Below are 14,407 nucleotides of genomic sequence, written 5' to 3' on the forward strand. Positions count from 1 at the left end.
TCCTGAAGAATCCCTGGAACAGTTAAAAAGCTTCATCTTAGGGATCAAATCAAAGTCACAGGGGATTAAGTCCAGAGAGTGTGGTGGATGTTAGAGCACCTGCCAGCCCCATCGAGCTAACAAATCAGCCACAGGCTGCACTACATGCATCCGAGCATTGCCCTGCAAAATGCTGCAAGAATTAAGCAAAACATGAATTCTACTTTTGCAATGCAGGATGTTCCAAAAATGAACAGTAATACTTGTCACTGACGGTAACACCATCACAGTCGTACACAAGAATCTCCATAACTTTTACATTAGTGGGGTTCTGACTACACAACTTTAGACCATCAACTCCAATGATACTCTATTCCTCTCGTCACTGCACATGCACCTAGTGTTGGAAGGGAGAGTCCATTTACTGGGAGGTAGATTAGGTATCAAACATGTAGTATAAGCGAGAAGCACCGGTTCAGTTTCATAGCATATAGACAGCTGTGTTGTCACTATTAAATCTCCAACCCACGTATCTCACTTTGTCCAAGCCCTCACCTTCAGGAGTCTTCCAAAGGCTGAGGGTGAGGTCTGCTCTCATGAGGGTGATGGTGAACAACTCTGGTCATTGCTATGTTGCAACTGTTACAGGCTTTCAAGCATTTTCCCACATACAAGCTGTCTGTAGGATCTTGGCATATTTACATTGGCAGTGAAATACATATGATGACCTTGTACATTCAGAAGTTGAGGGCATAAAACTGTATTACTTCCAAAGGAAATATAATGTGCCCTGAACACTACACATGTTCTATCCAATCTAGGTTACATCCATTAACTAGAAATTCTTAAAATACAGAGAAACTAGTACTCACTTTATCTGCGAAACTGTTTTTTCTTCTTCGTTCTATTAATTTCAGTGGCCGCTGCCACCATCCTCGTTGAAACTTGCTGTACTGTTGGCCGCTAGGTGCGCTGTTGTTAACTGCGCGTTTGGGTCCGTGTCGTCTGCTATGTCCGGGCGAAAACTGTTGTTGAAGGGGAATCCAAGTGTGGTGCGCTTGTCCGCTTTCTCCGTATTTATATACTACCACGTCTCTCTCTTTTCCCAATTATGAATAGGAATTATTATTTTCTTAGTGCACTATTCAAGTTGTAACCACACATCTTTCAGAAAATAAACACCCTCTCATGGTCTAAATTTTTATATTTTGTATCTTACATTGACTGTATGGAGGCTACTAACAAAAGCGTAAGACTGCTATTTGAATGTTCGTCTGCTACTCTGGACAGTACCATGTGCATACAATCATGATCTTATTTCACTTTGATATTCATGAAATGATTGTATTTTTATAGTTGTACTAGTTTCTGCCAATAGTGACCACACTAATGCATTATGTATTAGCAATTTGACTCGTTTACCAGAGTTGGGGCAAAAGTCATGGCACCTATATTTTTTTTCGCGAAAATGCAGGACGGGCACAAAAATTCGAAATATACAAATGGAAGAGGACACTTTATGGAATTGAACAATGTATAAACAAGGCAGGGGTTGATAGGGAAGTGCCAAAAAAACATTTAAAAAAGGATTAATTCTGCATGCGTGTATTAGTCACAAGGCTACATTGTCAGTACAAAACAAGAGACCCAAACGAAGCTCCCTATGTGCCCTCAAAGTAGTCCCTCAGATCAATAGCAACATGCTGCCAACGATGTGGAAGATGATTTCGGACTCAAAATGTCATTGCCATTGTCATGAAACGTGAGATATTCCAACTCGCACTTGATGAGGCAGATGGTATTTGACGCTTTCCACATGTGGAAACCGTCTCCCACATCATTGGCGGTGTGTTGCAGATTGTCTGACGAACTACTTTGAGGATTCATACGGTGCTTTGTTTGGGCCTCTTTTGTTTTGTAGTGACAATGCAGATCATTTTTTTTGGCACTTCCCTATCAATCCCTGCCTTGTGGTACATTGTTCAATTCCATAAAGTGTCCTCTTCAATTTGTATATTTGAAATTTTTGTGCCCATCCTGCATTCTCGCCAAAAAAAAAATAAAAAAATAGTTGCCACGACTTTTGCCCCAACCCTCGTATTTATATATAAAAATTGTAATTGATAATTGTCCTTTCATTTTCAGGTATTTCCACCATCCTTCAGAGAACTTCCGAATCCTCCCCTGGAGTTCTTTGATTTGGATGAGGCGTTCAGCTCTGAAAAGTCTCGTCTTGCACAGCTAACCAATAAATGCACAGATGATGATGCTGAGTACTACATTCGGGAATGTGGGGAAATCCTTGGTATTACAAGAAATTTACCTCAAACAGCAAGAGATGCAAAGCATATCTTGGAATATATTAGTTTGCATATAGCTGAATTCAAAAAGATAAACCAAGTGAGTATCATTCATTGTAATCCTTGTAGATTACAATAACTTGAAATGAACATTATCTTTATTTTTTATACAAAACAATATATTTTTTTGGCACTGAATTTGGAAATTCAGGTGGCATGGTGACCAGGTGCACTGTATTTTTTTACCCCTCTTAATGAACATACTACAAAATTTTGACTAGTTGACTAACATACCAACTTGAAGAGTACCGAAACCTTTCTTCGCAGAAATAAAAGCACTGGGTGATGAGATATGTGATGGCCTATATGTTTTGTAGTTGGTTGATGTTCATGAACTCTACAGCTCAACCAAGAGAGAAAACCCTTGGCAAACTTGCAAATTATGTATTCTCCTCTTGTTTCGCCTTCACTTCTCCCCAAGTACTCCTGTGTTACCTAATTTCACTCCCTTGATCCATTGTCAAAAACTTCAACAACATTAAAATATTTCTTCTCTACTGTAGCCGTGTACAGCTTTTCTCTTCATGATTATACAAACATTTGGCACTGAATAAATTTGACAACAATGTATTTAAGACAAAGTTGTTAAGGTTCAGGAATTGTAAATAAATTCAATTCCGGTCTGGGAGAGAAAACTAGCAAGGTTCTGGACTGTAAAGAACCTTTCTTGTCTTTAAAAGTATTTCAATTCAGTCCCGGAACATTTTTTCTGGATCAATTTAAATATGGTCCAAGTTCGGTATTGAAATGAAACTATACTCAACTTGGACCGAATTTAAATTCATCATCATTCTTTGCTGTTTCCTGCCTCTGGCTGGGTTGGCAAAGAAGTCAAGCCTCTTCATTTACTTCTGGTCTTCCACCATTCCTCTCTTTCCACAGTGATCCAACCTTGTCTTCTTCTCATAACGTTCTCCACTATCTGTTCTTTTCACTGTCATCTTGATGTCCTCTTGGCCTTATTCCCACTCCTTGTGCATTGTAAGCTCTTACTGGCACTCTTTCTGCATCCATCGTCTTCGTGTGTGTCCGAACCGTCTCATCTGTGCCTGATGTATCGTGTCCTGAAGCTTTATCACCTCCACTGTCTGTCGGATCTCCTCATTCCTTCCCTTCTAGTCTTTCCCAATACACTCCTTAAAAATTTCATCTCCACTGTCTGCAGCTTTCTTTTGTCTCTCTCTGTCATTGTCCAAGTCTCTGCTCCATACATAATTATTGGCACATAGTATGTGTTGTATATTACTAGAGGCACAAATTTTTGGTAAATAAAAAATCAAAATTTCTGTACAAAAACAGAGTCAATTTTGGGTTCATAAGCGGTAAATAAAATGAAATTTTGCTGTTATAGCGGTGAAAAAGCACCACATAAAATTACATTTTGGTTTTAAAAAATGTGAATATAATCCCAAATTTGATTTAAAAAACTGCACTATTACACAAAATAAACATATCCCTTCTAATAGCACATTAAATCATTACCAGAATATTAAGTTTATTCCTGTACTATCAAGGAGACCATTTTTGCTTCTCAAATATTTACAGCAGAATTAATGAATTTCTGTGAATTGCATAACTCACGGGATACTACAGACTTCAGAGTGTTGTGTCGGTATATAAACGGTAAATTTCGTGTTCATTTTGCAGTTCATTTCGCATCATTCCATGACAAAACAGGGTAGGAAAATCCACCTCGCACCTTTCAGAAACATGAAAAATTAACATTACAATGTGTTATTTCACATTTCGTGTTTTCGTCAAAAACGAAATATGCATGCCTCTATATATTACCTTCTTGCATTTCATAGGTACATCCCTGTTCCATATTAATCTTTGAACGCTTTGATCGAGTCCACCTCCCATTTGTCCTCTTCTGTTTACCTCCTCATCTATTCTTCCACTTCGCTCAATTATGCCAAATTGAAATTGTGAGAGAAAAAAGGTTCCGGTCCTGTTATGGGTTCCAGGAGCTTTAAAAACTCTGGTTTAAGAACACTGCACATTTTGGCACAATGCAGTTTCCCTCCACCCTCCTAAGGTTGAAAGTTTGATGACAGCTCTGAAGTTTTTTTCTATTACTTAACTTACTGTAACTTCCTGGTTGTAATCTAAATGCTGTATTAGTAAGGTGTGCATATATTTACAATTTTTAATTAGGGTTGAGCCAATACTGATGTATCAGTATCGGAAAGTATCAGTTGAAATTTATTTACCAATACCAGCCGATATGTTTCCTGTATTTTGGTATTTTATTGGCCCCACAATTATCTTGGAAATCATGCAAAATTCAAACTTTCTTATTTTTCACCAGTTTTGTGTGAAAAAGTGAATTTTGTGAACATAACATGTAATTTAATATTCTGATGTAATTCTTGAATATTTTAAAGCGAATATCTTGGTAAATTAATGCATATAATTGGAGTGGAATTCTTAAACTAACTAACTAACTAACTCCCTAGCCTTCTTAAACCCGAAGGTTCATGGCTGCAGCAACACAGGCCTTCCATCTTTCCCTATCTTGAGCAAGTTCTATATACTCTTTTCCATCCCTACCGATTTCCCTTAGGTCCATCTCAACGTTGTCCCTCCATCTTCGTCAGGTTTCCCAACAAGAATCCTGTAAACTCCTCTTTCCTCTCCCATTCGTGCCCACCTAAGTCTTTTTGATTTAATTATTCTAATAATATCTGGACATGAATACAAATTATGTAGTTCTAAATTATGTAACCTTCTCCACTCACCTGTCTCCTCATCCCTTTTAGGTCCAAATATCTTCCTAAGGATCTTATTTTCAAATACTCTCAATTTATGTTCCTCTTTCAATGTAAGGGACCAAGTTTCACATCCATATAATACTACAGGCAAAATTACAGTTTTGTATATTTTAACTTTTAGTTTCTTAGATATTAAACGACAAGACAAAAGTTTATGAAGAGAGAAGTAACATCCATTTCCTGAATTAAGCCTACTTTTAATTTCATCTTTAATATCATTTTCATTTGTTAGTATTACTCCTAAGTACAGCATTTGAATTTGGAAACTGGTTCAAACGAGTTGTTATCAATAATTAGATTTTGATTATTACCTAACACTTGGTTTCGGCCTGTAAGCATATATTTAGTTTTCTCTTTGTTAACTTCCAAACCTATCTCTTTAGCAGTTTCGAAAAATATTTTAGCATTATTCTTAATTGTATTCACATCATCCCCCAGTAAGTCTACATCATCTGCATATGCTAACAACTGAGTCACACCATTTAATTTTAGTCTTTCTTTAGTTTCTTTTACCTTCCTAACAGCATATTCTAAGGCAAAATTAAAGAGCAATGGAGATAATGCATCTCCTTATTTTAACCCATCATTCTTAAGCACTAATATTAATCAATATTTTAAACAACTTTTAATTATTACAGTTTTCAAGCATGGGTATCGGTTCAACGTGGTATTGGTTCAGTCCTACTTTTAATACAGTAAAACCTCGTTAATCTGGACGCGATAAGCCAAACTTCGGTTAATATGGACAGGCAAAAAAAAATAATAATAATAAATAAAAAACACAATGCAAGGTTTTAATTGTGGCTAGAAGTCAAGAGAACTTCCCAAAGAAAAGGCAGTCAACCACTGATGAAATTCTGTTTCCCGTAGACTTTGTACTGTACTGTGTAGTGTATTTAGGCCTATGCCTTTGAAATACACCATAATAAACATGTTTTGTTGCTATAAACGGAGTTTTCATGCACTTTCTACTGTTCTTTTAGGTTATTTAAGTTAATCTGGACTTTCGTTAAACAGGTCAACTTATCCCCACCCCATTAGTTTGGATTAAGGAGGTTTTACTGTATCAACATTTTTTTTTTTTGTAAAAATAACTTTCTAAAAGTGTTTCTTCTTATTGTGGTCATTCCTCCTTAGATCACACTTTCATAAAAAGTTGTGTTTTCATGAAACTTCTAGGTGTGTCAAAGTAGTAATACCTTTCTGTTTTGTAGAGCCAGGATATGGAAGAAAATGACCTAGAAGGACAGGATTCGTTATCACAGTCTGTAGACCACGAGTGACTTAAAACAGTTTCAACATACATTTAATGAATGTTGTTTTGCCATGACAACCACCTGTGATATCATCAAATGACACATTTGAAAGATCTGTCAACAATTTACTGGAACAGAAGGTGCCATAAGTTCATTCATCTCCTTAATTCTGCAGAAAAGGACATTATGATTCAGGAATTTATTTTACAAGAGCGGGACACATGAATCAAAAGAATAGTTCATAAAATGGCAGAATGTATTCTTCTCGTATGTAGTGTGTAATATAAAAACTGATTCAAGTTTTCTTCTGTTCAATTTACCTCTTAAAACAAGCAAGTTTTATTGTGAAAGTTTGCTCTAAAATATGCTGCCTTATATTTTATTGAAGTGAAGAAATAGTGAAAATGCATTTTTTAAAAATCAAACAGTGTGAATACTGATGGTGGAGTTTGTATGAAATTGATTAACTGAATCTAATTTACTATTTATTTCACATAACTTTTGTAATAGTTGGTGAAAATTAGAGGAGCATGAATTCCTTTGCAGTAATTTGCCATGCAGTTACAAATCTGTAACAATGGAATTTGTTGTCTGTGAACAGTGACTCTGTAAACTGACAACATACTGCTTACATAGACCATGATGTTAATGTATGCAACATTCAAGTTGAGATTGTTTCGTTTTTCAAAATAATGTCAATAGCAAGACATTGGTTAACTAGATAATAGATCAACAAACTAAAAGTTATTTGAAATGAGCACAGCCTCTGATGCTTGCGATTCTTGGGAGATTTCACACAGACATGATCCAACATGGTTGTTTCACACCAAAGTCACAAGCAATAGTCTGAATAAAGCAAGAAAAACACGTTGACCCTCCAGTGGATCTGATCCTATACTAAGTAGTGGTTTGGGAGGGTTCGACCAATGAATGCATCAGAGGGAAAGGGATTGTATGGAGGTGACAACGCAACCACAACTACCAGCCGCACATGTGCCTGCAAGCATCAGCACTTTCGAACACAAGCAGTCACATCGTAAGTGCATAATATGAATTCTAGCCAATAGCTGCACAAACTTAAGTGACTAATCCAAACGAACATCAATTTATTATTTTGTGTTTGTATATTTTGATGCTTTATTATAGTACACACAAATTAGATATTCGTTTTCGGAGATTATATGTAGCTTGTTGGCACAACAACAGAACCAAGGTGACACGTTCTCTGAAAAAGTCTTGTCTGAGTGACAAATATAACTTACTGCTCCGCTCCTGTGCAAAGGATTGCATTTGTTTCACAGTTGAAGTGACATGCCACTCTGATACTAGGTGGCATGTCACGGCATTCAGTATGTAATCTCACTTACTGGTTTATTTCTTTGCATCTCACACAGACATGAAAGTAACTTCAGGGAGGGGCTGGTGTCCAAGTCAACGATTGAAAACTTTAGTTAGCTCTACTCACATTGTAATTGGCACATAAAATGCTTGTGTGGATTTATTTATTATAAGTTAAACAGCAGTGTTGTAATATGGCGATGTTAAAAGCCTTCATACGTGAGAAACAGGCATTGGTATATGAAAATGGACACGGTATGCACATCAGAGAAACTATAAGTATTACTTTACATTACAAAGTATAAGTGAGTTTATTATATATGATGAAGATGAAATGAATTTGCAAAGAAAAGAGTTGCAACATATTTAATATATGCATAGCAAAACACTACCGCACAATTTTCCATTCCACTGTATGTGGATAACTTCACCAGATGTGTCATTGGATGACAACAAGCCAAGACAACTCTGCACTGCAACTTCTCTCTTTCATGATTTTCAAAATAATCAATATTTACATTCATTTATTAATGACTAAGAAAAGAGCAATAACAACAGAATACATTGCAATCAGCACATCTACGTTTCTCTTTGTATAAAAGAGGTTTCAGGTCTTCTCGTTTGATTACAGTTCCATGATTCAAGTTTCTGACCTTTGGTTATTCTCTGATAAAAGATGTATAATGAAGCATGCACCAATTGTAACAAGTTCTAGTCCAAAATGAAAATAAAGTTTGTACCTGAATTTTATCATATATTTGTTCTGAAGTTTTTTTTTTCTTCCATGTTTCTATTTCATAGTGTTGTCTACTTACTTGCTTATTTTGACTGATGTCATTTTGATCATGAAATTGGCTGGATTAAAGATAACATAATCTGATTTCTAATAAAACAGGAATTAATGTTATTTTGCATTGCTTCTGTGCCTCTTTAGGTTAATCAGTGTAAGTTCATACTTAGGGAAAATTTAGTGCTAAAAGAAAAAGTCAAGTGCTCCCCTGTGCTTTGCCCCATGCCAAGAAGCCATATAGGGAGTGTGGGGGGCACACTTTCTTGATCTCAGCCGAGCTGAGGGTGATGTGATCAGCACCATGCCCCTGGCTGCCTTTACCCCCCACAGTTTCCTCCAGGTACCCACTTTTATACTACACTGGGTGGGCGCCGGAGCCACTTGAACACGTTGAAAATCTCACAGTTCTCCCCCACTGGGATCAAACCCGGGCATCTCGCATGGTATTCAGACGTCCTAACGACGGAGTTACCGTGGCTAAATTTAGTGCTAAATTACAAAAAAATTAAGTGGGTGTTGATTAAATCACTGCATGACAATAAGAGTAAATGATATGACTGATGAAGGAACACTCGCAAGAACGCCCATTCGTGGCAATATCACAAGTCCAGCACTCGTTGTTCTCAGCTGCTGAGCTGACATAACATTAATATTAATTCAATTTGAAACACACCTGAATTACATACAATAACATGTTTCTGCAGTGGATATGTTCTTTCTTGGTTCTTACACCACTATCCCTGTCTAGTTGGCTGCACTTTTTGACACTCGGTGCAGTGCAGGTGTACCCATTGTCAGAATGGTGCAAGGAAATGACATTCAACCAACTAGACGGAAAGCAGTGTTCAAGTTCAGAAGATTCAACAAATGCCTGTCTGCTGCTTTAAACGGCCGTTTCATTTAGTGAGCACGCACCACGTGACCATACACCGGTCCAGAAAGGTAGTGCAGACACCAAGGACAACTCTGCATTGCACCGTGCAACCAACTAGATGCTTCAGTGCAAAGAGGGTCAAAAAGTGCAGCCAACTAGACGGGGCTAGTATATGCAACACAAGCAACAGCTTGTTTGTCTTTAAACACTCCTCTATCTAAGGCCTGTGTGCATCAGTATATGTAAGGGAAAGTGACAGTTTCTTTATGTAATACAGTTTTAATACGTTTATCCTTCTGTCACCCCATTGCATTCTTGGGGGAGAAAAAAGTTAAAAAACTGATTGTTTTCATATTTTTTTTCTGGAGTGGTGTGTTGCATTCTAATATTGTGGATATAGTGTATAAGTGGGATCAGCAACAAAGGAGCCCGGACTACCCGTGTGTCCTGTGCATCGTACTTGTGCATGGAGCTAGAATGGTAAGTTTCCCATGCCATGAAGGCACATTAGGGCTCCACATTCTCGATCTTGGCAATTTTGGAGATGATCAACACCATGCTCCAGCCACCTTTACCCCCTCCCCCTGGTAACCATTTATTTGAGGCTGGGTGGGCCCCAGTGCCACTTTAATATTCCAACCTTAGATCATCCCTGGAATCGAACCCAGGTCTCTCCTATGACAATCAGATGCCCTACAAACTATAGACCACAGTGGCTCTAGAATGGAGCAAGCTAAATAGATGGAGGGGAAGATTCACGAAGGCTCTGTTGCTAAAAATGGTCATATACAGCGTGTCCCGCTTATACGTATAATAAAAGAAAATATCACAACTTTTTTATTTACCAATATTTTTTGTCCAAACTTAGTACAAACATGTAACAACTCAGAATTTTTTTTTACAAATCAAGAAAACTAGTGCAGTTCTACATGTGAACCGTCAGTTGCACGGTAAATGTCAAACCGGTTGTCAGCCTCAAGTCACACGTTTTGAAACATGTGCGGGGTAATGTTGCTTACTGCAACCACAATTCTTTCACACAAGTCTTTCAAATCTCTAACCGGTGTACAGTAAACTTTGTCCTTAACACACCCCCAGAACAAAAAATCACAAACAATGAGGCCTGGTGACCGTGGGGGCCATTCAATAAAATTCGAACCTCTTATCAATTTTCCATTGACATGCTAGTCCAGGAAGTCTCGAATGAGATTTGAGAAATGAACCGGTTTCGCGTAACTCTTTTTCCCATTTCCTTATTGAAATGTACGATGGAACTACTACTTTAGCACCAAACCATAACGTGCACGAAATCGTCTCTGCACAAGTGTCACAGACTTCACTTCAGACAACGTTAAAACACAAACACCTTTTCTTGTGGCGACCACATGACGAGTGGCAACTGAGAGACTGATAATATCAGTTTTCAAGGCATTCTGGCTACTGCGCATGCGCAACTACCACTGAATGTGTTGCTAAAAAAAATTCTGAGTCATTCTTTAAAATGAAACAACAATCACATCATTCTGACAATTTGTTTAGAAGTTATGAATTTTTCTTGTATTATACGTATAAGCGGGACATGCTGTACTTGGCAACTTTTTACACATGGTGGTTAGTTACACATTAGTGCACTATCTATGCTTACAGATTCTTTCAACATACAAAATGTATTTTTAACCAGACATTACGGAAAAACATAAACCAGAAATGTGATGTGCTACATGTGTATTGATCACATTTATCAAAATGTAATACAACCACTAAAAATGCCAGACCCAAGTTATCAGGCAAATTTCAAACTGGCATTCAGTACAGGCTGATATAAATCACTGTTCTTTAGTATCATCTGGATTTTGTATACATCAATATTTTTCAAAATGTATAATATAAATCGCTGGTCTTTAACATCTTCTGGATTTTGGTATACATAAATATTTGGTAAAATTTTGATCTCTGGGAAACGTATTTCTTCAATTTTACAGGAGAAAGTACTTACCGAACTGAGTTTCTGTACACTTTTGAAAGGTCGTGGAAGTGTTTTTTTACCCATCGTTTAATTTATTTGGCCAGTAAATCATGTATTCTTCAAGATTTAATGTCTATCCAATGCACAAAAGGTGTTGCCTCTATGACCTTCCACTACGTGAACCAAATGTTGCATGAGTTTGATGATGTAACCCTCGGTCAGTATTTCCAACCATGCCGTTCTTTTGCAAGAACATGACAATTTTAACTATGTTTGCCTAACATAACGTAACCTATTATTTATGAATGGTTCATAGGGCTATCTGTGAATGGTTTGCGGGGCTATTTATGAATGGTTTGTGGGACTATCTGTAAATGGTGTGTGGGAAAAGTTGGTATTTTTAAGTGAAGAAGGTTGGAAACACTGCATACCCACTGATGATAGACAACACCAGTCAAGATTGCAAGCGAAAAACGAACGAACAATAATTACTCGATATGTGGAAAATTGAAATTGTTTGTGAAAAAAGTGAAATTCCACCTTCAAGAATCCTTAGCAATGCAGAATACGTAAGTAGGAATGTGAAAAATAAAAAATTTGAGATGTTTCGCGGAGATTGAAATTTTAATCAATATTTTTCAGTATGCAACAAATGACAAAACCAATTACCAGGTAGCTCTACAATAATCTACTCCTGAAAACCAGACATAGAACTGAAACTTTGGGATTAAAAACCGGTGCAGTTAAAAGAAAAGTCATTCAGCAGATATGAGATTGTATTATATATTTTTTTGCAAATGTTAAACAGAAAACTCAATCAAACTTGAGAGCCATTTCCTTTCTTTTACTTACAAAATTACCACCTGAATGCATAAGAAAATTTTAATATCATCAAAACTAAGCACAACAATACCCAATGTTCCCACAATTGCACGAGATACAATACTTATTTTTCATATCAAAATAAATTATAAATCAACTGAAAATGGGCTCGATAACAGGGTTTATTCAAATTTGATAATCACAATATCATTTAAAGAAGTGACTATGCAAAAGCATCAAGGCCTGAATAACAAATCAAGCTGTGGGCTGTCTTCCAATTTTATATAAATTCACAACAGAAAGAGGAAGGCAGCATATAAATTATTTTCAAATAATTATATGCTTTGACATTAGAAAGGTGAATAAGAGATCCTAAACTCTTTGACATTAATAAACATTGGTTTTATAACTTCAAAATGTGATATATATGTTAGTTATTACTAAGACATTATATTCTGCAAACACTTTTGCTGTAGAGTGCTACAACACACTGATTCTATTACAAAAAACATGGTAAAAAAAATGACACTTTTCAACAAGTGTTACACTTGATTTTCTTCCTTACTAAACTTTATTTTAAGAGAAATTGTTGTGGGTGTTGTAACATCAGCAACAAGAATAGTCGTCCCATTCTCAATACCCAATTCTTCAAATGTTTTCTTTAAATTGGCCCTGGTTTTCTCTTCAATGCTTTTCACTGTGGACATATATAAAGTTTTATGCTTTCCGCTTATATATGCAGTAATACCTGGATTTTTCATTTGATACTTAGGACTCTCGTTCAGCTCTGTTATCAAATCCTCTAGCTTTGCATCACTCTGAATAACAATATCTTGAGGAATCTGGCTGCAAGCGAGACAATCCTCATTCTTTTCTGCTTCATATGTGTATGTATATATACCGTCTACGTCATTAAACACCAAATAATTATTCAGGTTAGAGCAACAGCTTGTAGCCAGTTTAAAAACTTCTGTTGCACATACAGCAGCCACAACTGCATTTGTTGAAGAAACAGCTGGTATTATATTTTTAATTACTCCCTGTACAAGACGTAAATTAACACCTGTGATTTCAAATTGTGTTGCACGTTCGAGGGACTTTTCATATAACCAATTTAAATGATGAGGATCATCTCCGTCAATAACTACATCTTTACCAAATGGGCTTTCTTTTGGCCATTGTATAATTTTTACATACTCGATGCAGTGTTCAGGCAAACGAGGAGTATTTGCAATAGTGCAAATGGGATATGTGACCTGTTTTGGGAAAAGGTCTAGTGTACACTCAATGCACGCTGTCATGCCAGGAACAATAACCCTGGCATTACCTTTGAAACCTTCTGTCCCTCCATCTACAATTGGAATTATAGTAGATTGATCTAATATACCATCTTCATATGACAAAATAGATATCAACATTCCATTAATCCAGCGTCTTGCAACAACAGAATCTAGTCCACAAACCACAATATGAAATTGGTTATAGAATGATCCATCATAATCTTGAATCTTACAAAAGTGTGGAGTAACAGCACAGCCTGGAACTCTAGAATTTATGAAGTCAGCAGCAACTTTAGCTTTGGACTGTCCAATATCCTTCCGTCTGAATAAGAACTGTCTATTTAGGTTGGAAAGATCAATAGTGTCCATATCTATAACGTGAATATCCCTGAAGCCCATAAGTGCCAGATCTTTCAAAAGTTCACAACCTAACCCACCAGCACCTATAACAAGGACCTTGCAATTTTTCATTAAGAATTCCAAATTCTCAGGTGACGGTTTGAAATCTGGATGGCAGAATGGTCCTGCCCGTTCTAGTAGTTTTTTCACATGTGTCCACCTTCTTTGCAATGTTACCGATTCACCGGAGCCCTGCGAAAGTTCCATTTTGTTGAAATTTAACTCGAGTCGCAAACGATACAAGCAAACAGTTTTCAACTTCGCTTAAAAATACATATTACAATATCCAAGAATAATATATGCATGCTGCATATAGCCTGGAGTCAAATTAAAATTTTTGTAGCAACATCAGAAGAACGTATAAATTTAGATAACCTTGTCGTCGGCTTTGTCCTTCGATAGAATGACACAGACTAGCGGCTATTCTACCAGAATCTTACACAAGTAATCTGTGTCGATGCAAAACCTATATTAAATTTTAAAATAATCCTTTTTAGAAGTCATATGCAGCCTATATCGATATATGTATGTATCTTTTACATAAATGTGAGTAGAACCCTCTTATTAGA

At 36.7% G+C, this 14,407-nt stretch overlaps 2 protein-coding genes across 2 annotated transcripts in view; one reads left to right on the forward strand and one right to left on the reverse strand.

Annotated features, from left to right (window-relative positions):
• The window catches only part of IFT52 (intraflagellar transport 52), a 33,044-nt gene extending 25,530 nt beyond the window's left edge, over window positions 1-7,514 (forward strand). The window contains exons 7-8 of the mRNA XM_083113469.1: window positions 2,125-2,379; window positions 6,328-7,514. Coding sequence (XP_082969595.1) covers window positions 2,125-2,379; window positions 6,328-6,396 — 324 coding nt within the window. The 3' untranslated portion in view covers window positions 6,397-7,514. The remainder of the gene's footprint in view (window positions 1-2,124; window positions 2,380-6,327) is intronic.
• Window positions 7,515-12,062: 4,548 nt separating this feature from the next.
• Window positions 12,063-14,226, reverse strand: LOC145980373 (NEDD8-activating enzyme E1 catalytic subunit-like). Its single transcript, XM_083113436.1, has one exon. It carries the CDS (start codon window positions 14,043-14,045, stop codon window positions 12,702-12,704), a length of 1,344 nt encoding a protein of 447 aa, XP_082969562.1. The 5' UTR covers window positions 14,046-14,226; the 3' UTR covers window positions 12,063-12,701.
• Between the last annotated feature and the right edge of the window lie 181 nt (window positions 14,227-14,407).

This window comes from Lepisma saccharinum, chromosome 27 (genome assembly GCF_977018435.1).
Source record: "Lepisma saccharinum chromosome 27, izLepSacc3.1, whole genome shotgun sequence".
Classification (NCBI taxonomy): domain Eukaryota; kingdom Metazoa; phylum Arthropoda; class Insecta; order Zygentoma; family Lepismatidae; genus Lepisma; species Lepisma saccharinum.